Raw genomic sequence first — 25350 nt, 5'->3', positions numbered from 1 at the left:
TTGTGCATAAGTATTGAGGGAGTCTCAGATCAGTTTGAGATGTCATACCTGGTGTCTGAAGACCTTGGCAGAAAATAGTGTTTAGTACAGAGTTAACTTGAACCTTGCATTGCCTAGCTTTCGTTGTGCTTAAATATTGTTTTTTTTGTGTTCGTTAAAATTTGACCATACATAATATATTTTGTTGCCAGTGTGAGTACTTGTATCTTCTTATAAATACAGGATGGAATAACTATAATTGCCAATCATCATTCTCTCAGTTTTTATGTTCACTATGTTTCTGAAGGAGCTGAGCACTAAAATAAGTTTCCATTTATCACAATATCTTTTCAGCAGCAGAAGCCTTTGCCACCGTACATACAAATAATATATTGTGAAAGTCTGCCACGTCCCCGGATCATTCATCAGTGCATAGTTATATAATACATGACTGGTGCTGATGAAATTTGGAAAGGTCAGTTAGTGAAGTTCATAAGGTGTAGATGTGGGTAATCCATTTTTACTGCCCTAGAAAAGAAATTTGTATGTAACAGTTTGATAAATGTCAGTTTTTGTAACCTATGAAACTTTCTGAATAGCAAGGTTTAAATGAATAATATAATTTATAATTTCACATACAGCATGCATGTTGGGAGATTTGGTCCTGATTTAGTGGAGGCATCTTTAAAATAGGTTTTGATATTTTGCTTCACTGGCATGTTTACATCGTCTGTTTACATCTACATTTAGTATGGATCATGAACATATAAAAATACCAAACCCGTTAATAGGAAGGAAATTAGTTGAAAAGCATGCAAATGAGGTATTTTTGGTGCTTTAATTGATGTTTATAGAGTGAAGATCTAATTTTAGTAACAAAACAAAATCAGTAACTCAGACCTTTTAAGATAAAGTAATGCCTTTATGTTTGGAAATTTTTAAATCAGTAAATCGAAGGACATGTCATATAATCTCCTGATACTTTGTAGATTTAATACACTTTTTAAATGATTTTTATAATAGTATCAATTTAATATGTTAAGAATAACTGCACATTTGAAAGCAGATATGCTGCTTAAACCTGACTCAGTAGGAACAATCCATGCTGTTCTGAGCTAACCAAGCTCTGAAAGGCCAAGCAGGCTGGCTCTACAGCAGTACACCAGGGCTGCCCCGAGGGGGGCAAGTGGGGCAATTTGCCCAGGCCCCACAGGGGCCCCCACGAGAATATAGTATTCTATGGTATTGCAACTTTTTTTATGGATGGAGCCCTCAAAATTGCTTTGCCCCAGGCCCCCTGAATCCTCTGGGCAGCTCTGCAGTACACCCTATTGAGGGATGACATCGACAAACTGAAGAGAGCTTAAAAAAAAACCAACCCAGAATCACTCAAGCATTCAGACTGGAGAAATGTGGAACAGCTCAGGGTGGGGGAAGGAGAGGGAAGTGGAGCTCTTGACCTGTGCTCTGCAACTCCCTTGTCCCGCTTCCTTCCTGCTCAGGCCACACAGCCTGCAGGAATTATTACAACCCTAGGATTGAAGTGTAAAGTCTGCGTACAGCGTCGAGAGAGACAAGACCTCTACTATGTGGACCGTTTAAAAATTGAATCTGGAGTGGGTGTTTTGGAAGAGCTCTCCCACCCCTCATTAGTTTAATATAGGTGCTTTCTTTGAAGTTCTCTCCTGCTCCTGCCTCCGATTCAATCACTTCAGATTGCCATGTGCTTAGGGGAATTTGGGGAAACCTTTAGCAGGATGGATTTTCTTCTACCTGCTTGACAGAGTTGTCTGCCGAGCAGATTTTTTGGGCTGGATGGTCTTTTAGCACTATTCCCTGGCTCCCTAAGAATGTCAGCCAGGAAAGAACTATTTTGGTTCCTCCCAGATGTCATTCCCATCACTTGATATCCCAAAGAGACAATAGTGGGCAGCCAGGTCATACTTAAACCTCATTACACAGCTGCTGCAAAAGAGAACATCTTCGAACTAGGGAGTAAATTCCATCACTGTGTGATGAGAGGTTTGCAGAGCTGTTATGGGCCAAGAGCCACATAGGCTGGATAAGGGCCCTAAGCATTAAATGTGTTTAAAAGGTTTGAGCTACATGATCTAATGCATCTTTTCCTAACTTGAAAGGGTATTTAAATACGTTTCCTTTATTGTCAACTTTTAATTAAAAGTTTGCATTTTGCTTCTTGTAGATGTAGTCTAATCTCAGTAATCTTTTTTTTCCCCTCTACTTTTAAATTCTGTTCGTAATAACACAGAGTAAAACTTATGATTAGGTCATTAACCAGAAAAAAAAAAACTGGCATTCATCTGCAGGTGATCAGATGACATAAGACGCCTGGTTTTAATTTGTGGGTAGGTCTGATTGTAACTAAAAGAGACTTGCTCTTTTTGCGGAATTGGCTGACTATTTCCCCACATCTGGAGTTAATGAAGTCTTTGAGACCACATCAGTTGTGTTTTGCCGCCAGAGTCCTTTGATCTGAAAAATCTAGACTGGCACAAGTGCAGCTTCATAACATTGCAGCTATGTTTTTGCAAGCTATAGTTAGGATACCAAAAACAAATAGAAACTATATAAACTTATGTGCCTGTGCTAGAACTTTCATGTAGCTATTTGAAAGGGCCTCTTTGACATTGGAATATTTCAGAACATTTTTATTATGCTAGTGTCCTGTACATGTGTAACATAAATGATGCATTTGTTGGAGCTGAACTTTTTCAGCTTAATTTCCTTCTGAGGTGCTTGCTTGTTTAGACAGTTTTATAAAATGTCAAAATTATTAGAAGTGATTGAAATTTCAGTCTGTAGCCCACATTACAACTCTTGTTGATAGCATTACTCTGGCAAAGTTGAAAATATGTACAATATGTCATGGTGGATTTTTTCACATTAATCAGTGCACATCTCTGTGTCAGTGCTGCATGTCATTGAGCTTTGTTTCCTCTGCTGTCCTGTGACAGTGATAGATTAGCCATCAGCTATAGCATATGCTGCATTATTTTGCACAACAGACAACTTGTAAATTACACCTAGTTTTGCCTAATATGTTTGTAGCCTTATGATGGTGAGCATTTAAAAATTGACAGTCTTGTCACTTTTGTGTGAGTATGTGTGAAGTGTGTGTATATATACGTATATATATTTATTATATACCATAAATACATATAAACTGTGTTAAGAGTATGTAACATGTTGTCATGCTGTAGCTCAGATTTGGTCAGCACTTTCCATTGTAAAAAATTCTTTATTTCCAGGAATTCAACATTTGGAAGTAACCAAAAAAAAGTAGCCATCAATTTGAACAAAAGCTCTTGGAAACACTAACTTTGTTGACAAAATAACAAAAAAACATACAAACAAAAATGTCATCTTGAGTTTGATTGCAAAATATAAATGCAAAAAACAGAGCGATGCTAAAAGTTGTGAAGTGTTTCCACTATATTCCTCCCTCCCTATTTTCCGTGCTTCAAGATCAAGTTCTTGATAGAGAAGATGCCTAGGGTGGCTTCTGTACTTCCATACCAGAGTTTTATACACTGGTATAGTTTAGCTGATTGCATTGGAGTTACATCGGTGTCAAACTTGTGTAAAGGAATGGTGAATCAGTCACATTGCATACAACAACTCTATCCAAACACATGCCGAACCATTTGATCTGACAACAGAAGGCTGGAAAAGCATTCTGGGTTTTTATATGCAAATAAATACGAGATATGACCCACTTAACTTCCCAAATTCCCATATCAGAACATTCACCCTTGCATACTAGAATAGAGGTTTCCTAGACGTTGGTGGTAGTCATAGACCCATTTTAGTCTGTCTGTCTTCTCTTGCGGGGTACCCAGCCTGTTACAGTGGTAGGGGAGTGACCTAATTGTATGTATGTGTGCGTAGGTGTATGCATGCACACAAAAATATGCACCTTACAATTTTGGCATATCTCTTATGCACTTATTAAGTTTAGACTTTTAAAATTAATACACTTGAAACCTATAAATCAATTAGTTTATTTTGGGGGAAAGAGGAGAAGAAAATTGAGTATTTTTTAAAAAATAACCTTTTTTATTTTAACATATTATGTGGCAAAAATATTTTAGTTTAAGTGTTATATTTTTGTGTACTTAGTAGCCATTTACTACATTCATGTATCTGCACTACAGTTTTTCATCAACTAAAAATAATTTTAAGAGGACATTTTTTATTTTGTTTTTTCACTATGCCTTGGTTCCTGGTCCATGACTGGAGCCTTCTAGATACTACAGTACTATTAATAATAACAATATAAATCATTCATATTGGAATATTTAGAAAAATTATCATTATAAAGATATTGCCTGCCTTGGCACAACCTGCATTATACTATGAGTCATTGATGAATTGTCTATATTGATTTTGTTTATACATACCATACCTGAATACTCTCTGATTTATTTCACTGCTGATTTATAGTTGCTGTAATTAGAATCATTTGATTGTTAGGTTTATTTTGTCCCCTGTATAGTTTTCAATTTGATGAGAAAGTTGTTTATTTACCAATGCAATGTTCATACTGAGCTTATCTGAAGCAAGGGCTTACCAGAAGAAATTGGTAGTCCACTGCCAAATCAAAACAAGATTTTTAAAAGCTGTGCCAGACTTAAAAGGTTATTTGATGTTGAAGTTTTTAGATCACTCAAAATGATATAGATTTGCATTACTTCTCTCCCCACCCCCCCCCCCCCCCCACATCCTACGACCGGTAACTCTAAAAAAGCAGACAGGTTTCTGATTGGATTATGCAGTGCAGTGACACTAAACTCCCAACAGTTTCACTGGATATGAATGTTTTACCTGAGTTGTTGGGATTCCAACTTGTTAAATATGTAAACAAGAATAGAGTTATTTTAAAATCGAAGCTTATTTTGGGACCACTATTTGGTTTCTGTGTGAGATATGTGCTTTGTAAGCAGAATCAGCACTTAAGCTTTTATCAGGCCACCTGGTTGAATTGGCACACCAGAAAGCGTGGTGTTAAGATCACAGTAGTACTTTGGCAACTTGATAAAAACAAAATAATGTCAACAAATGAATTAAATATTGGGGCTTGCTGCACTGTTCCCTTTAATTTAGATCTCTGTACTAGCATGCTGTTTATGTGTGACAGCCAAATATTACATGCATGCTTTTTGTTGCTTTTCAATTTTTAGGTATACGCACCATCCCCAAGCTCTGATGATTTCAATAGAGAATCTCCAAGTTACCCATCTCCTAAACCACCAAGCAGTATGTTTGCTAGCACTTTCTTTATGCAAGGTAAGTAAAGTACCGGTAACTCTAAATACAGGAATGTTTGTAATTTGTTCTTTAGGTGGAGATGTGAGGCTAACCCAGTGTTGCATCAAATAATATAATAAATACATTTCCAGGGAATGTATTGTGGTGGGTCGTAGCATGGAATTTTGTATACTTCTACAAACTGTTAGCTGAAGGGAGCCATCCTTTGATTTAAAGGTTTCTTTGTGACATTAATTGCTGACTGTAATTTAAGGGGATTATCCAGCAGGCCAGATGGACAGAATTCCCCATTCTCTGATTTGTAGGGACTTCAGAACAACACACCAGAATGATAGCAGAAAATGAGGTGAGGGCTTCTTGGTCATTCTGGAGTTTGGCTGTACAATATCTGTTAATAATCTGGGTTCTCAGTGAATGCTTATGTCTCCACCGTGCCAAAAATACAGATGACTTTGAATTGCACAAAAACAGGGACCAGAATTCATGAGATTGAGACCACGTTTCCTCAACTTCATGTCACATAACTAGCTTTTACTTTGGTTAGATGAGGTTTTGAAATATACCGTAAACATCATCTTTGAGTACTAAAGTGTACAATGTCATTGCGGTCTTTATTGCTGAGGAAAAACAGTGCTGACACACTTTGGTTTGAGGCTTATATAATGTAGTAATTATCAGTTATTTAAGTCTGCTATTATGGAACCTTATTTATTTTATAGTATTAGAATGTTTTAGCAAATATAAATTGCCTATTATGGATTGAGAAATCTTTTCCACTGTATATTTATGGTGAGCATTATTTAGCCAAGCATCAAGTTTTTTTGCAGTCTGGAATTTTTATCATCCCTCTTGATATAAATCTGGCCTTACTGAAGGTCTTTGTAATTAGCAGAGTACTTGGTATTTTCTCAGCTGTGGCTGGATTGTATTTCAGCTATAAAGCCTCATTTTTTTTAAATATAGCAACACAGTGTGGTGGCAGGAGAATGGGAGACACCGTATTAGCTATCCCCTATTTCAGTACTGATATTAGGCTAATTGAGTTGGTGAATTATGTATTTTTTTAAATAATGTAAAGGAAAGGAGAACTCAGTACACTTCTTGTATTAGAGAGATCTCTTTCTTTTCTTTTGTTAAAAAAACATAGATGGGACCCACAACTCTTCTGATCTTTGGAATTCATCCAATGGGATGAACCAGCCTGGTTATGGTGGAATGCTGGGAAGCTCCTCTTCTCACATGTCACAGTCCAGCAGTTATGGCAGTCTACACACACATGACCGCTTGGTAAGTTATATAGGCTAATGCAATTGCATATGTAAACATTTCTGGAGACTGATCTGTTTCATTTCCCGTCTGATCTTCTAGTAGTGTCAATTCAAAATTAGATTGTCAGAATTCATAATTGTGGCATATTGATTTTGTTGCATCTTGTTTGTATATAATTTTTAAATGATTTTTGGTAATGTAATGGGTTGTTTGGCTGATGGACAAAGTCCCTTTCTTAGATAATGGTGTCTTAACAAGGTATATAAATGTATTTAAAGATTCTGCTTAATTGGCTCTTATTTGTTTTGCTTCTTTCTAGAGCTATCCCCCACATGCAGTCTCGCCTACAGATATAAATGCCAGTCTTCCTCCAATGTCTAGCTTCCATCGCGGCAGTGCCAGTAGTTCACCTTATGTCGCTGCCTCACATACTCCACCCATCAATGGATCAGATAATATACTGGGTAAGATTCTCTTAGGATTAAAAAAAAATTCTTTGAAGTTATTTAGCCAATAAAGGTTCCTTTTCTGTTGTTTTTTAGTTCTGTAAGATACTAAGAGGTAGGCCTGGTCTGCACACAAATTTGTGCCTGGTTAACTAAAGGGGGGATATTTTTTAAACCAATTTAGTTAAATCAGTGCAACCACCCCATCCCCCCAGTGTGGACCCTCAAACTGATTTGATTGTATTAAATCGGTTTAGTTTAAGTTGGTTTGTAATAGCCTTAAACTGAACTGATTTCAGACACACTTAAAGTGTGCCCCTACTAGGGAATTGCACCCATTTAATAAATGGCCAGTGATCCCACAGGCTTTGTGAAATCAGTGCATAAACAGCATGTAGACAGCTCCTGTTTTGTGATATAGATGCCATCGCTGTTTTAATGGAGTGTTGTGGTGGCTCAAGGCATTTTGTCTTTGGAGTGGATCTGCTACAAAAATTTTCATAGTGTATTATGTGCCCCCTCCCCTCAAGTTTGACCTCAGATCACTGGCCAGTCCCAAAGTAAAAAGGTCAGTGACAGGTTAACAACTTTCTTTAATCCCTTCACCGCATATCCAGAGAGTACAAATGTGGACTCATTTTTTCTCTTTTCATAGATATTTGTGAATAATTATGATGTGTATCATAAAATCACTTATTAATACAGACACGGAAACTCAGTGGTTTCCATTCTCAAGATTGCATGAGTGCCTTTTCAATTTGGGATGGGTTCACGCACAGCTTTACTTTCAGTCTTGGTGTAAGTGAAACTTAGTCTGGTTGATTATATTTGCCCTGATTTGGGGGCATATCCTAGTTAGTTATAAAACATAAAATTAGGTGATGGATGCATGATTTGGATTCCATGGTGAACATTTTGCACAGCTTTGTATGAAAGTGCAATATTTGCTGGCAGAATTTGATGTGCACAGAATTTATCTGTATTCTTAAAGGGACATATTCAGGTTAAAATTCATATTTTGAAATAAAAAATTCCTTACCTGTGTTTCTAATTGGTTGAGCTTTGAAGCCGTATGTTCAACTTGATGGCCTTTGGAATGAGGAGGCACACAGAGCCTTTGGCATGTGGCACAGGTGGAAATGGGGAGACAGAGTCCGTAGCATGCAGGATGGGGTGGCAGGGAGTCCTTGAAATAGAGGGTTTGGAAGGGTGAGACATAGGGAGCTTGTGGGAGGGAATGGAGGAATGCAAAGAGCCGCTGAGAGTCCCATGAGCTTGGCCTGCCTACAGAAGCAATTCAATTTGCAACCCTTTATTGTTACTTTATATTATTAAAATTAATTAAAAAATATTTTTTCACAGTCTGTTTTCCTTTTGCATTTCCTTCAGCCTGGTTAATGAAACTAGGCAAATCTGTTTCACTCTTGTCCCTGACTAGTTTCACTTTCTCATCCTCGTGCTGGAACAATGCTGTTGAATTTGGGCTGCAAATGGTGCAGGGAAATGAGATTACCAAAATCTAAACACAAGACTGTGTTCACTCATTGTTTTAATATAATGAAAACATGTTCTACTGACATGAGGTTAATCGTGACTTCCTGACAGTGTCCCATTAAAACAATGATAGTGTGTTCAACTGCATTTGCTAAAATTTAGATTAATAAAAGAAACTTGGTTCTTTGGCCTTAAAATAAGCATTGTGTTTATTTTTCCATTACAGGAAACAGAGGAAATGGGACTGGAAGCTCACAGACGGGTGATGCACTTGGAAAGGCACTGGCATCTGTAAGTAATGATTATTGACACAGTTTTCAGATTAATTTAAACCACATCTTGTTTAAAATGTTGATCGTGGTTTCCCTTATTCATAGTTATCTTTTTCTTACTTATGCATACCTACAGTTCGCCGTTAAATATGTCCAAAGCACAGTAACCTAAAGTGTTAACTTAACACTCCATGATACATTTGTTTACATTATGTCCATGTCAAGGCAAATGGAAATTATTGCTTTTATTTGTGGGAGGTTCCCATCAGATTTTTTGCTAGGCATTTGCCTATTTTGCGGAAGATCAGGATATCACAGATGAGCAGGGATTGGAAAGTTGTGTACACAAAGAAAAATTTACAAACACTGGCTGTTTAGCCTAATCATAAAGCAAATTCTTTTCTGTGATATTTACATACAACTTCCATTTAAGTCAATTAAATTTATCTGAGGGCAAAATTAGGCACAAGGTTTAAAGTGCATGCTCAGTGGCCATATAACATTGGGATTTGAAAGTACTGTGGGAGAAACAACCTTTTAGACTTAATAAATAAAATATCAAGTGATGTGTGCTCTGTTATAAACCATCCAACTTCAATGTATGGAGCATTTTAAAAAGGGGGATTTGTATTGCATATCTGAAAGGCATAATCAGTGCAAGCCGTTTATGAAGTTAGTTTCAGTCACTGGAAGATGCAATTGCAAAAAATGAAATAATAAATTGAAACATTGCAAGTCCCTAATCTATTAAAAATTATTTAAACTTTTGAAGATAATAATAATAATAATTTTACAATGCAATAAAACGGTGTGTGTTAATAGTATTAAAGGAGCCATTATTTTTAATAGAACAGTCCGCAGTACAGAACAAATTTTGAAACCATTGTTTATATTGAGTGTCTGACTTAATGTTCTGTATAGCAGAAATTCCAAATCTATGGGTGGTGGCTGGGAAAGCTCTGCAAACTTCTGTTGCTTAGCACTCTGGAAGCCTAATCCTGATTCAAGAGATAAAACTGACTCCTTTCCAGCGGCAAAAAGACTATCTCTGGGCTGCTTTTTGTTTTCCCCACCTCAGCCCACTGCACGCAAATATGCACACTCATGCTGATGCTGTTAGTCTTGCTTTCCTCTGATGGTCATATGTTAAAGGATGACCAGCTCTGATAATGTCAGATGGACTTCACTGATGTCCATATCAGGTAGCAGATTTCTCTAAATCTGACTGGCTTTGGAGAGAAAAATATTGCCCCTGTTGTTTCTGCGGATCAGGTACTTAGTTAATGATTCAAGAGTGCAGAGGGCAGACCAGTGTTTGGCTGCATGAACTGTCCATCTAGTAAAGAATTGGGGTCATTTTTGGCTCTGATCAATCTGAAGGAAAAGCTTCTTGGACATAGCAGTGCTTACAAGCATTGTGCTGTTCATTGTTGTACAGTTCTCCTAGGGCATGTATGGTCCACAGCCTGGCCAATCTTTTTGCTAAAATCTTGGCCTTATGGACTAGCCCAGACCCATGTGATTGTGAGATTTTCAGTTGCTCTCCATCTTTTTCCTGTTGAACAGATCCACAGGTAGTTTTCTCTTACTGTGACTAGTTGGGAAAACCAGGGTCATGTTTGGAGAAAATTCCAAATTTACTGTGAGTGGAAGTCAGGGCAGGAATGTTTAATCTAACTGATGGGTGGGCTTTGGTTGTCATAGTAACTTAGTTCTGTCATCCTATGTTGTTGCTTGGCAGGAGCAGCCAGGTCATTCCATAAATCATTTCTGTCATAGCTGATGGTGATGCATTCCATCTGCTCTATCAGTGCATGCCATAGTCTGCACACTTCAAATCCCTTGCTTCATCCATCTGCTCCCTTTACCCCAAATACACACACGGAGCACACTTTTCACAACTGTTCAGTAAGTAATACAGCAACATTACTTTTTGAGAAAGGGAATCATAATGTTTGAAGTGAAAATGGTGCATTTAAGTTTCAGTGGCTAATAAACTTTGTGAAATTGTATCTGTCTTCGCAAAGATTTTTTTTTTAAATGCTTACATCGTCTTGAATTTTTAAAGCCACTATCTGTCTTTTTAGATGTTAAACACCACTACTAGGATTATTAGGAGGAATTTCTAGTTCTAAGATTCTGTTGATGTACATCTTACAAAGGCCTTTCATGTGTGAAACATCAGAGGCTACAACATTTGTTCCTCAGTTTAGGTATTAAAGACCATACAGAATACTGTGTGATTAAACATGTAAGGCCAGATAATGCATTTGCAAAGGTTCTTTTATTTTAGGTTTAAGCCTGGATAATTGTGGTCTTAATCTCAGGGTAGGCAAGAAAGAGAATTGTACATGAAAGTATTTACACAAAGTTCCGAAAGCCCTGTGGATTATGCATTAGTTTGGATAATGAACTAGTGTAGATAGAAAGAAAAGAAAATCTGGGTATTTGTGCCATTTCTAATGTGTTTCCCTGAACATTTGCCAAACAATAACTCTTTAAGATTGTGCCCATGGAGGGTTATATGGAGGGAGAAACATCTGGTTTATTTCAGTGCCTAATGCCAAATCAAAACACTTGGTCTTTAATTTAGAGGAGATCAAACAGGAGGGCTGTTTAACTTTGTTGATTATATCAGACCTCTTTGTGATAACTTATGTTTTGATTCCTACCTCAGTACTATGGTAAAGGCCTTTGTGTGATCTGGATAGTTAAATGGCCAGTGGTCCCCTAACAAAAGAAAAGAAAATGTGGGGAAGTTGACTTTTAAAAGTAATTCATGAATTAAGTTTCTTTGTTGCTTTAGACTCAATAACATTAACATAACAAAGCGTAACTGAAATGTACACTGTAGTGGTTAAAAAATTGGACTAACAGCTCCGAGGTTTGGCGCTGCAGGCTCTCAATTGTGCAGCTTTTGTCTAAGACCCTTTTCATTAGATACTGGCATATTGGCACCCTGCTGCTTGGAATGGACCATGACTGATAGGAGGAGGAGTTTCATTTGTTGCAGTAAAATGAGTCATGTTACCGTTTAAGCCTGGCAGAAGGTGTCAGAGCTGTTCATCATTGGTCATTTAACAATACAGCAGCCATGGGTTGCATGCAGAATGCGTTCTGATTTTGTATTTACCCTGTGGCTTTTAACAGTTTTTTCTTTTAAAAATGATTTTAAAAAAAGATTTCTATGTAGATAGCTGAAAAGAATGGATTTTCTGGCTATGCTGGAAGAAGGCCAGGAGACACTGGGAGCTTTTCTTCACTACCGGGTAAGTCGACCTAAGTTACGCTACTAGCTATGCTACGTAGTTTAGGTCGACTTACCGCGATGTCTTCACTGTGCTGTGTCGATGGGAGATGCTCTCCGGTCAACTTACCTTAATCTTCTCGGGGAGCTGGAGCTCCGGGGTCGACTGGAGAGTGCTTTGCTGTCAATTTAGTGGGTCTTCCTGGATGTAGTTTAATTAGGCTGCAACTTTATTCCTAAATGTCTGGGGTACCCGGCAGATAAAAGTGTGCAGTGCAGGTAATTTCATAATCATTTACATATACCCAGTGGGGTGAGGCTGCTGTCAGCCCTCCCCCTTTACCCATCCTGGTCCCTAGCCAACCCACTGCTGGGATTTCATCATCCTATGCCCCCCCCACCCCTCCTGAATTAGGGTTAAGGGGGGCTATAAAGTCAGATGTTGGATCCTACCATACCAGTCATAGGAGCTCCAACCTTCCCTCCCCGTTTCCACTCTTTTAATACCTCCTTTAAATCCATTTACTAATCCATTTCATCTGATCATTATATCCCTTCCCTATAGAGTACTCGCTCTGGGCATCCTCCCCACGCCCACATAATGAGTTGTGACATCACAGCCTAACCCTCATTTCATGTTCACCCCAGCTCAGCCTCCAATCTGCTCTGGGGAAAGCAAAAAGCCCCCACGTTGCCTTGGCCAATCTGGTGCTGAAGGAAAAAGTCCTTCCCAGCCCCCCAAGAGAGGAGCGACTAGCATAATTCGCACAGCAGATCATGACAAACCCTGGTATTTGACTACTCCCATGGGTGGGAGGATGGGTGCTGCTCCACCTGATCCAGGTAAAAGAGGGCTTTTCCTGCACCAGCATGGACCTAAATAGTTCTTCCTCTTCTGCACTTGTATGGGGGATGGTCAGCGTCCACACGCTGACCTGGTCTGAAGCTGTTGCAGCAAGTCCTCCTCTGGTTCTCTAGCTCTTAAAGGAACACACACCTTTTCCAAGAAACCAGACAACAGCCCCCACCACTTAATGTGCGATAAGATCAAATTTTCTTTTGGCATGACATGTTTTGTTCGGACGTGGAATTTATTTTGTATACCACCCTTTTCTTTGGAATTTTTAAAGTTTACATGGCAAATTTTGCAAGACCGTGTAATCAAGACTTAATCGTAATTTTATACTGATTTGAAGTTTTTTGGAGTGTGGTTTTGGTATTTTTTTTGTTTCTTGGTCTTTCATACTTACATCAGTTAATAAAGTATATGCAGCCCATAAAGTCCTGCTTTTGACAGCTCAGGAAATATTATACTAATCCACCAGCTTCCGGCTTATCATCATTTTACCACTGAAATGTCAGATTGCGTTTGTGCACAGTCACAACTAGTGGGTGTATGGAGGGGCTGTTTCAGACTGCCAAACAGCCATCTGAAGGTTAAAACATTTTCGTCTCTTCTAGCCCTAGAGTGAGAGATTTGAACTCATAACCTAGAAGAAAAATGTTTCATATCCCATTACCAGTACCTAGACCTATCCAGTTCCTTCTCCAGAACAGATTTTCAAGGTGCTTACAAATTTTAGATTTTAATTGGAAACTTAGATTTAATTTGCTGTTTTATCCAAAGTCACCCAACTGTATTATTATATAAAGCATAGAAAGATATTTTTGCCAAGTTAGTAATAACTTTAAAAGTTCAAAACTTTGTATTATGTATATATTTTGGAAGCTATTTATCTAGAAATCAACCAGGGAAAATCTTTATGTGCAAAATAATGTTAGTAATAACAGCACAATTTCAGATGACTATTTTATTTTGTTAGGTGACACCAGTAATTAGAGTTCAGTTCTTTTCACAGTATTCTCTCTTACTAAGGATTAAATTTTTTTAAAAATAACCATAATTTGTCAAGTTTTATAGGTTCTTTTGTCTGTGTAAAGGAGAGTCACAGTTATTCCTCCAAATTTTCCTGAAGAAGTTTTTATACATTATCCTTATTATCTGTAGACTTGTTAACTTGACTTCTACAATTCTTCTTGTAGTTTGTAAAAAGCATATTCGGCACTGCTTGTTTTGACAACTACTTGAAAATGAAAGCTCTGTGGACTCTGTGGCCATTTTAAAACCTTCCAAGTAATAAAACAGAGCTACGATTAATGAGCCAATCTTTTCATCAAATTAACATTAGTGGTGACAACTGAAAGTATAAAAGTGAATCCAAATCAACAGATTTTTATTTTTACTGTTAGCTGTCACATGTTTTGATAGATGTGTACATCCTTTTGTTGTTGTTAGATTTATTCTCCTGACCATACCAGCAGTAGTTTTCCATCAAATCCATCAACACCAGTTGGATCACCATCACCTCTCACAGGTAGGATCTACAGCTTGTCAATATTTTATTTGCTATTTTGAAAACTTCCTTGTTAGTTTGACTTCACAATGAAATCCATGGTAGTTTCCATGCATATCTAATGGCAATATGGCTGTTACAGTAAACTTTCAGTCTATTATTTGTAGAATGTACTAGTATTGTACCTTGATTAAAAATGGTTTTCATTAATGTATTCGCTTGTTTAAATTGTAGCCAAAAAACCCCCAAAACCCTCACACCAAACCCTCTTGTTTGTCTAATTTATGTCTTCTTTAACTAGTCTTGGCAGAATTTGATTTTTAGTTTTTTACAATTTTGATGGCTATATCATGCTTATATTTAACATTTTAAAGATGTTGATCTGTTTACATTTTTAAACTTGCATGAAATTCTGGGGTTGAAGCATTTTTTATTTTATTAATTGAAATTTTCATGGTTATGGGAAATTATAGGGGGAGTCAGAGTAGGGATTCAGACAATAATGATTTAATTACAGTAGACATTGAGATTCAGAAAGTTAAAACTTTATAACTGTTAAAACATGAATTGTCAACAACATGTCAAAATATACAAAATAAATATCCTTAGATCAAATTCTTGTAAGTTCTCAAGCAACATTTTTCTTACTTTGCCGGTCTGTAAATTTTGATGATCATCTCTGGGTGCGTGGGGGTAATGAAATTGATATTTACAAATGTTGACTACTAAAAATCTAATCCTCCCAAGCCTAGATTTAACAGATTTGAGGGGAAGACCTTGATGTATTTCTTTCCTTGTTTGTAACACAAACACTTATTGCTATTAAAGTTATAATAAGTCCAATATCATTTTTGCATAATTATTTTATGCTGCCTTTGGCCAATTATTAAAAGAAATTCTCATTTGCTAGCAATTTGAAGAAATCACATAAGAGTAATCTTATTTGTAAATATAGAATAGTAAAACTTGACATATTGAAAAGTCTGTACTTTGTTAAATGTTTTTCTCTGCCATTTGAGAGAAACAGCACTCGGTGATCTTTTTTTTTTTTTTTTTTTCCAGAACAGCATACAAGATAATAGTGGAGTAGCTTTCACAAACAAGTTGTGTGTTCCCTGTGGTGAAATACAGTAGCCTGTGAAGTCATTCAGTTTTTGGGTGGGGCAGGTTTTCATTCATATTTCTCATGAACATTTTCATAATGTGAGGAACATACTTCTTGCAGTTTTCAAAATACGTACTCCGTGTTGCAGCCATTTCTGTCCCCCATACTTTGTGTGTTAGTAGTGTGAATTTGGTAAGAAGCATTCCAGTGTGGAGATGAACTATGAGCAGCTGCTTAGAGCTATTAGTGAGTATTGCAGCTTTCACAGACACTGTGGCCTCAGCTGTCTAGTAAAAGTTGAACAGCTGTTCTGTACATAGAGAGGATTGTGAAAGCCCCATTGACTTAAATTTGTTGTTTAACAAAGAACTGGAATTATGGGCAGGATGATGTAACTTTAACCCTGTTCATTCCTGTAGTACAATTTTGTTAAATTATTGACATAATTTTTTACATCAGCCTATTTTCCCACTCACTGTTATCTGATGTATTCTCATTAACTCCTCATTGATTTTCCTTTGCCTTGTGGACCAGTTTTCAACAAGGGCTTTTTCTTTTTTTAAATTTGTTGCTAGCAGAAAGTGTGTAGTGTCCTTGACTCCAAGTGTCTTGTAATTTAGAGAAGTAAATCAGTAAATCTCTTTGTATTTAAAAAAAGTGTCAAACAAATAAACTCACCTCATCCAGTCTTTTGGCCATATTTAGTGGATGTTGTGCTAGTTTTCCATGCATTCAGTTGATGAATGAACATCTCCTGGTTGACATGGCATACCTGAACAGCTGCTTTAGGCGTTTTTTCTGTAATAACTGAAAAATGTATGTTGAATTGTGTAATTCCAGGGATTAATGCATTTCTTTGATTCAGTGGTTACAGTTGAAGAAAAATGTCTTGTGTATCCTTGTTCTGCTGAGATGGCGTGTCAGAGCCTATAGGTTTATGCAATATATATTTTTTTTAATCTTTTAACAACGAGGCAAAACTTGAAAGGGGGGTGCTTTGTGGGTAGAGGAGAGTAGGTGCAACATTTCAAAGCTGTTACTGTGAAAAAGATCCAAATTGGGGTTCCTGATTAAGGATTCCACACCACTTAATCTTTGTGAGCACTGTAGACTTTCTCGAATGGCATTCATTGGTGGAATTGACTTTCAGTTTTGAGGAATGGAGACTTGAGTCCCTGCACTTCTGACTCTGCCCCAGCACCACTGCCCTTGTCTCCTAGATTCTGCAGTGATTGGAGAGTCCCCCAGTACTCCCAACCTGATTCCATCCTTATTTCTAGGTTCTAATTGGTAACCTATAGTAGGTTCCACCAAATAGCACTGGGATCCTCTTCAGGGGAGAGACCAGCATCTCTTTTAGAAACACCTCCAGTCTTGATTTTAAATTTGCCTGTGATGGAGAATCCACCACAACCCTTGATAAGTTGTTCCAATGGTTAATTACCCTCACTTGTGAGTTAGGAATGCTGGGTTCTATTCCCAGCTATGCCACTCAGACCCAGTGAGCCAAAATTCAGAGTTATTACTATTCTATTTATCGTTATTGACACTCTTGGCAGCCATCTTCTATCTGGACTAAAAAAAACAAAACACCCACCACCATTACTGACTTGATAAAAGTATTAAAAAGTAAACACACAAAGTATCCTAAAATAAAAAATAATGTTTTCTGAATAGTATATTAAAACACTTCATTTTTCTTATAATCGGTGATTGGAAGAAACCCCAACCAAAAAATAGTTTCAGTAAAATAGGATGAATAGTGATGTTTTTTGCCAAATCTAAAATGGCTGCTGACACATTTAATAGTATTCTTAGAGTTCACCTCTCTTCCCTTTTATATAATTAAAAGGCCTTGTTTATTTATTAGTCTAGTTATTCTAGGCTTGGGTAACTCATAACTCATTCATTCTTTAATTGCGAATTAGGGATCAGGGATCAAGCATTCAGAAATAATGAGATTGCCTTAAAACTCGACAGATCTTTTTAAAATAATAACTTTAGTGTTTTTTATTTGCCTTCTGACTTTTGAGCCTCTAGGTTCACATTCCCAAGCTTTTCAACAACGAGGACTAGAAATGTTCATTCATTTCTTAAAAACGAGAGATGCCATAACAAGAAGACTCCAAGAGCTGGAGCTCTAAGAAAAATATTGTGATCTAACAGTAAAATCATGAGCAGTGGTAACTCCTCTGTCTCACCTTCCCTTGCCTAAATTGAATCCCCATCCTGCAAAAACTTACACGCATAACTTTTCAACATGGCTTCAATGGACCTGTACATGTGTGTAAAGTTACACGTGTACACATTTGCATGATTGGAGCCCTGGCATTTTGAGAATCCCTTCCTATGGGATTGGAGGCATTCACTCAGTGAACTTTGGGGCAGGGGGAAGGGCAACAGCCCATTGCTGGCCCTAACATATGTTTGGAAGGTAAGGAGTTGGGGAAGGCTGGGCTGAGAAGGTGAAAACAACAGCATTGAGATTGTTATGTATGACCCCTGGAAATCTTCACTTCTTTGGCTTATTTGTTTTTTCCTGCTGCTATGTGGGTGCTGCACTAAAAGTTATTAATTGCAGGGCTAGTGGTGCCAGAATGCTTTTTAAAGTAATTGATAGATTTCATGAACAAACTTCTGTAAGAGGGAGTGGGGAGAGGCAAGCAGGAAATTAGTGCCATCTGGCAACCTGCATGGCCATGGAAACAAAATACACCAGTAATATTAAAAAGTCCCCCATTATTACCAGAAGTGTGATTAACTGCAGGTTGCACTCAGATATTTTTGTGAGGGGTCCCAGCCAAATAGTTTTGCTCTGGGTGTAATTATAGTGAACAACACCTCTGTTGTCCAAAATGAAGTAGTACATTGAACGCTAGATGAATATGTGCAGGTTTAGAAGATTCATGTTCTGGTTAGATAAGTAGGCTGCTTTCTTTCATGAGGTTTTCAGTTTACATTCTGCTTTTATTTATTCCTTTCTGACTAATATTTAGAATACCACTTACTTTAGGGAGTGGTGTATGCTCGTTAAAGCTTCAGTTAATGGGTTTCCATAAGAAGTTGCTGTCTCCTAAAATGGCTTTTTGGCATTGGGTTGGTATGATCCTCGAGCTGAGCCTAAAAATTCTGAAAGCTATTTAGACAACATTTTTGTAAGATTTAACTGAGTATTATCCTCAAAAGTAGGAAATGACAGGTAATGCTGAGGAGATTATAGATGCAAGACCAAGAATAGATGAGTGAGGTGAAAATTTGTGGTTACACCCTGGTACTCTGATATTTATTTTGAGAGAAAATCCTAGTACAGTCATGGCAGATTGGTGCTTGTATGAAATCAGAGATCCTCTTTTTAACTTAAACTTTGCAAGGAGATAGCCGAGATGTTTTTGCAGTTGTGCAGGATGCAGTTCTTTTCTTAAATGAAACTCTTGTTTTAAAGGGTAACTGTTTGTGGATCACTGAACAAAGGAACTATAACATTATTAAACTTCTTCCCGGTTTTCCAGGAACAGAGTTCTGGCTGTTATTAAAGGAACGAGCCCACAGGCTCTTCCTTTAATGAGTTGTTTTGGATTGTATGTCCATAATTTATTAATGTAATTGCTTTATTATTACATTTGTATGGCTAAAAGGAAGCTGTCTTTAATGGACATAGAAATACATATAGTCTTTATAAAAGATGCATTATTAGTTGATGAGAAAAATACATGTACTACTTCAGGCTTTGTGTTTAGAAAGTTCTTTTTCAGTCATTGCAGTTCATATCGATTTATTCCTAAATTGTACATGGTCGTGAATATTCTATATGGCAGATTAGAATGTTTATATTTTAAACTTGCAATAAAAATATGGGTAATTTGAATATAATTGCTACTTTGCTGCATAGATAAAGAATTATTTTTCTTCAGCTGAAATGAAATGTGTTCTAATTTACCTTAAATACATCTGAGATAACAGCTGGATCATATTTATCTTTTTTATATAATATATAGCTTCCTAAATGTGACATGCATAATGTATACAGAAAGATTTCAGTTAGAGTAGTTGGAAAAAACTAAGCAAAGTAATGCCTGCAACTTAATGAGAGATGTCATGGAGAAATGACATCCAAAACAATTATCTCCAGTTCCACGCCCCAGTTGATTTTTAGTTATAAATAAACTGGTATATATTCTTAACTGCTTCAAGGGCATAATTGCACATCACTAATTTGAAACAAAATTCAATAACATTTTTATCATAATGATACTGGGAAGAGACGGGAGCTTCACAGGTATAATTCACTGCATTAGTCCGCTGGCTTTTTTGAAAATCAGAAAATATAACTTTGTATATAATGATAAGTAACAGTAGCTGGGATCTTTCATCAACAATAAATATTTAAACCTGCAGGTGCCAGTATGTAAAAATTGTCAGTTACAGAGAAAAATGAAGAAACTTGATCTCCTTTGCCAACCCTTAAATTACCCTGTCTTCTTACAAATTGTGTTATAGTTCACTATGTTAAAATTCGTTTGGTGCATAAATGTGTGTGTTAACCTGTACAATTTTGGCAGGTGCCAGTCAGTGGTCTAGGACTGGAGGACAAGCTCCCTCATCTCCAAACTATGAAAACTCTCTCCACTCTTTGGTAAGAATTGTTTGAAGCTACATATTACTTTCTAGCTAACACTTGAAGGTTCATTTTTGTATAAATCCTGCATATCATTAATGAAAACAGTAGGATATCATTACAAATGAATTCTTTGCTAACAAATGGTCTGGTTCAATTGAACAATATAAGACATGCAGGGTGTGTCTTTCACCATCTGTTCCTTGGGCATCAGGCTTCTATGCTAAGGACAGCTGGTGCTAAAACACTGTTATGAGATTCCAGTACCTTTTCACAAATCCATAGCTAATTCTTATCTAAAGCTCACTTTGTAGAGTAAAGATAAAGTAAAAGATTTAATATCTTTGCATTTATATGTACTTTTTTTTCTTACATGGTAATCCTGTGGGCTTTTTGTCATTACACTATCACTAAGGTATTAAAATTAGGCATGTTTACGTTTAAGTATTAAAAACTTATTGGGGAACATTAATTACTGTATTGTGCTGAAAAGGACAGACTTTCTATACAGAAGAAAACACAGGAAAGAAACTACAATATTGGGGAGATGGGGGGAATTTGTAAGTACCAGGTTTGAAAAATCTCCGAAGGGTTTTAGTTGCTGTCTTTCCTTTGCTGGTACAGTATCGGGAAGGGGAAAAAAGAACTGATAGAATATTGAGCAAGGCTTTGGTTATTTGTTAATAATTCTAGTTTCCAAAAATATAATTCCTTTTTTCTGTGACTAACAGAAACAAATATAAGAGAAATCAATTTCCTTTTCTTCACACATTTTGCAATTATATGTAAACAATATGTGCATCTTAGAATGCTAACATTATAACTGCAGTGTTGAGCATTTAGCCTTTTCATACCTTAATATAATCAGATCTCTGTTGCATTAACTTGACTAACATTTTATGCTGACATGCACATCAGCTGTTTCCTCACCTCTTTTTTGAATTAATCTTAACCTGTGCTTTGCTTCCTGTTCTGTCTTGACTTTGCCAGAAAAATCGAGTTGAGCAGCAACTTCACGAGCATTTGCAAGATGCAATGTCCTTCTTAAAGGATGTCTGTGAGGTACTATTTCTCTTCAGATGGTGCCTTTTTGTGTTTCAGTTAATTCTACTTACATATTCCTATTAAAATCTTAAATTAGCACAGTGTGTGTCCAGTCTTTTGCCTCCAACACTTTGCCATTTTAGTTTCTAGAGCGCTGCAAGACCAGAATAATCTTTGCTTATTTCTCTAAAGAAACAATAAAGATAGACTTAGAGAACTATTTTGTGGCAGTGTACAGAACTTGTGCATTTACGGTGGAAAATATTCCAACATATGTTCATACATTTAATTTCTGAAGTTTATAACAACATTTCAGAATTTGTGTAGAGTTGGATTTGGAAAACAATCACTTAAAACCTTGGGCTAAAGCCTTGTCCAGCCTCTGTAACCATATACCCTCAAAAAAGTCACTACCTTTCTGAATTCTCATTAGGAATTGTTATCTAAAAGGTGATACTGATTTTATATTTTTTCTCATGCACTACAAAGCTTTTTATTTTTGGTACTCGTTCTATTTTTTTTCTGTTCAGGCTGTGTAGTAGAAACTAAATAGCATTATTGATCTTATAGTAAGCTTTGTTTTAAGAAGCAACCATCTCTGTTTCTGAGATGGCATTCATTTCACGTCTCTAGATATCTTATTCTTTTTCCAGTTTATTTATAGTGCTGTAGGTGCTTTGAAGCCTTCCTTTTTGATTTTGCATTTCATTTGCTGTCTTGCATATCTCCCAAAGTAGAAACCATTACAATATAATGAATTAAGCAGATGTATATAATAAATAACCTTTAGTGCTCCTCTTAACTCTCAACAGCAGTCTCGAATGGAGGATCGCTTGGACAGACTTGATGATGCCATCCATGTGCTACGAAACCATGCTGTGGGGCCTTCAACAAGCCTGTCAGGTGGCCATGGAGATATACATAGTTTATTGGGGCCATCCCATAATGGGCCAATTGGAAGCCTAAACTCAAATTATGGAGCATCTAGCCTCGTAACCAATCGACAAGCTTCAATGGTAATATTTTTTTAAAACACATTAATAAATAAGTGTTTTGTCTGTAACTGTTATTTTCTAATCTCTTCAAATCATAGTACAGCCTAAAAAGTTAAAGCTTGACTGGAATTTGTGCAGTGTACACTTTCAGTGAAATTTATCAAGAATACTAAAGATGCACTGATTGTAGAAAAGAAATGGCAGACTGCTGCACCTGCTACTGGTTTCCAATTAGAGGGGATTTTGGGGGTGGGGCACGGGGGGGGGGGAAGGAGGAGAAAAACTTACTTTGGCCTGGTCAGTGGCCCATAAAATCCTGCTGTGACCATATGCAGAAAGCTGAGACTTTCTGCTGAGAGTATTTGAGCTTATACATGCATTTTTTCCAGATGTGTAATAATTGGCAGAACAGTTTTCTCCTTGAAATGGTGAATAGGGAGATTGAGTGGGAAAAGCAGTCAAGAAGGACAGAATTTCAAGTGTTCTGGTCTGGAAAAGCTGTTTAGTGTAAATTGGAACTAGTCTTCAATTGCAGATGCTGGCAGAAGACTGGAAGGAAGCTGTTGGAATGTGGAACCACAGTGTGTACAGGCTCAAAATTTAACTTTTTTCTTTAAATGAAAACGGGTTTTGAGCACAGCTGTAGTGCAAGGAACAATCAAGAGGAAACCAGTTTTAGATTAATTCTTAAGAAGAGTGAAATAATTCAATCTTTTTTAGTTTCTTTTAAACCTGTGAACCATTCTGAGAAAAATGGCATTAAGACTTTTGTAGATCAAAAATATTTGTTGAAAGCATTACACTACATAGCAAATGAAATCTGCTCATAACTTCGCTTTCTTTACCAGCCCCTCCCCAAAAAGAGCTTAAACAAAAAAAGTTTTAAAAAATGTGTTTTATGGTGTGCTGTGTGTTTACATGTTTACAGCATAATTTTAGAGACCAGTTACATGCTGTGAAATTTTCTATTATAAAACAGATTCACAGCTAGGTGCTGTGAGATCAAGGTGAAATTTCACTTACCATCAAAATAATTAGGTACCCCAATTGCTGAAAGGTTTGTATTCTATAAAACAGAATTAGTTCCAGGTTTTCCCATTCACAGGTCAGATATCCATTTATATTAATTTTAGAGCCAGTGCAGTAAACCTCAAAAGAGGCTGGTTACTTTCCTATAAATAGGTTTTTTGTTTTTTTATTTTCAGCAGCATATGCAACTTCAGGTATTCCCATCATTTCACAATAGGCTTTAAGTAATGAAGCCGATTATGTATAAATGCTTTGAAATTAGAATTCTCTCTTCTTTATGTTGCCCATGCAGTTAAGGAATGCTGTAAAAGGGAGAATTTTATGGTATTCCAGTATATAGAGACTGAAGTTGAATATTACGGTGGAAAACTGTAGCTCTTTTAGTTGAAATAATGCGTGTCTCGAAACTGCAGTGACAAGACTGTTTTAGCAAAGGAGATCGCTCAGTCTGAGGTGTGAAGCCTTCTGATCTTCTTTCTCTTCACTCTGAATTCGTTTACGTGGTTAGTATATCCTCCTGTTTCTGTATGAGTTGTGGCTGATTCGTGATTTGTGTTGAGCCATAGCAACATCTGCCCACCCTAAAGACGCTCAAACAATCAGCACATTCTTTGAAATGCCACACACCATCATAAAGCATCTTAGGGTGTATCAGAGTATATAGAATATGACTGCTGTTGTAGAGCAGGAAAATAATTCCCAGCTCTCTTGTGGAGGTATCTTTCAAAAGGGTGGAAGGGTAACAAATTAACCACTTTGAAAAGAAAATGGGGGATTAAAAGAGAGAAATAGGGTTTGAACAAAAGATCTTGAGCAACATATTTCATTGCTGCTTTTGGTCACGGGTATAAATCTAGTGTAACCAACAGCAAACTTCGGCCCCATATATGGGTTAAAAACACATTGAATTTCCCACTAAACTGGGCATAGTCAGTCAAGTATAGATGATGCCAAAGTGTATTGAAATGCTTTTTAAAAAAATTGTGTTCTAGAATAGGCTTTATAAAGTTTTAACAAAATATGTACCAATAGAAAATTGCTGGTCAAACTATATTATATACCAGCTCCTCAGGATTTCGGTTTAAATTGTTTAAGCACAGCAGTGTGATTGTAGACTAGGTCTGTAATACTGTACTTGATTTTTATTTTTGATTGAGAGTTGCTATCCATCCATCTAAAACAAAAAAACAAAGCAGCAAACATAATTTAGAGCAGGAAAACAAGAAAGTGCATGCTTTGCTTTGTATTTCAGGCTGCCTGAGTGCATGAACCAAAGTTCCGTCGAAGCACTCTGTCTTCTCTTTTCAATTGTCTTGAAAAGTGGGTAAACTGAAATGTCATTGAGCTGAAGCTGTTTCTTTGTTACACCAGCGTAACCCTATTGGTTACAACAAAGAGCAGAATATGACCCATTTATGGCTGATCCAACGACCTGCCGCACATCCTCTGATGTCACTTGGAATTGAACAAACTCAGCAGGTCACAGGGTGTAGCCTTTGCACATGTGCATAGCAGAGGTTAGCATCTAGGCTTAGCAGTACACAACTGGCTGTTTTTAACATTAGTACAGTAATGACCAAAATGTACATGGTCCATACATATACATAGGAAGGCCATAGACGCAGTATTCCACAATTTGTTCATTTGGAAAGCTTTATTTATTTTATCATTCTTTTTTTTTTTTTTTAAATGGTATCTACACAAGCAAACGGGAGGAAAAATTCTAATGAGAGAGAGAGAGTTTTATGTGATGTGTGTACTGGGTTTTAAGAGATGGGCCTTTGTTCGCTTGTTTAGTAACTAATTATCTCTTTGTTATGTTTTTGGAGGAACCTTCCATAAAACTTATATTAAGGAAATAATGAGCTTTTATTGGCCAACAAAATGCATATTTAATGGAAGAAATCAACATTGATAAGGTTTTTATGATTTGGACTGTATTTCTCATCTTCTGCAAAATCTGAATACAAGACATTTTAGCTCTTTAATAATAATAATAAATTAAATTTCCCTAGAAGATGATCTTGGCAGAAGAAGCTAGGAAATGAGTAATTTAACTCCTTTTTATGTAATTAGTGTAACCAGACATGGTTTTATTTTAACATTTGCTTAATTTTTGAGCCAGGTTTATTTTAAAACTCCAGTTGGCTTCATTTCCTGCTCTCTGAATGTCCTTGGTTTCTATTTTGCAGGGCTGTCCATTACACTTACT

The 25350-nt window shown here is 36.8% G+C and overlaps 1 protein-coding gene across 3 annotated transcripts in view; it reads left to right on the top strand.

The window, feature by feature from the left end:
* Nucleotides 1-25350, top strand: part of TCF12 (transcription factor 12) — a 167420-nt gene that overhangs the window by 123935 nt on the left and 18135 nt on the right. For 2 of the 3 annotated variants that reach the window (XM_034784435.1, XM_034784436.1), the window contains 8 exons: nt 5181-5286; nt 6416-6555; nt 6857-7001; nt 8704-8768; nt 14293-14371; nt 20015-20088; nt 21061-21132; nt 21927-22130. In XM_034784435.1, coding sequence (XP_034640326.1) covers nt 5181-5286; nt 6416-6555; nt 6857-7001; nt 8704-8768; nt 14293-14371; nt 20015-20088; nt 21061-21132; nt 21927-22130 — 885 coding nt within the window. The remainder of the gene's footprint in view (nt 1-5180; nt 5287-6415; nt 6556-6856; nt 7002-8703; nt 8769-14292; nt 14372-20014; nt 20089-21060; nt 21133-21926; nt 22131-25350) is intronic. The other variant, XM_034784437.1, reaches the window with a different exon arrangement.

The sequence above is a fragment of the Trachemys scripta genome, chromosome 10 (assembly GCF_013100865.1).
Source record: "Trachemys scripta elegans isolate TJP31775 chromosome 10, CAS_Tse_1.0, whole genome shotgun sequence".
NCBI lineage: Eukaryota > Metazoa > Chordata > Testudines > Emydidae > Trachemys > Trachemys scripta.
The sequence above is the reverse complement of the archived record's forward strand: the minus strand, read 5'-3'. Positions and strand labels throughout refer to the sequence as shown.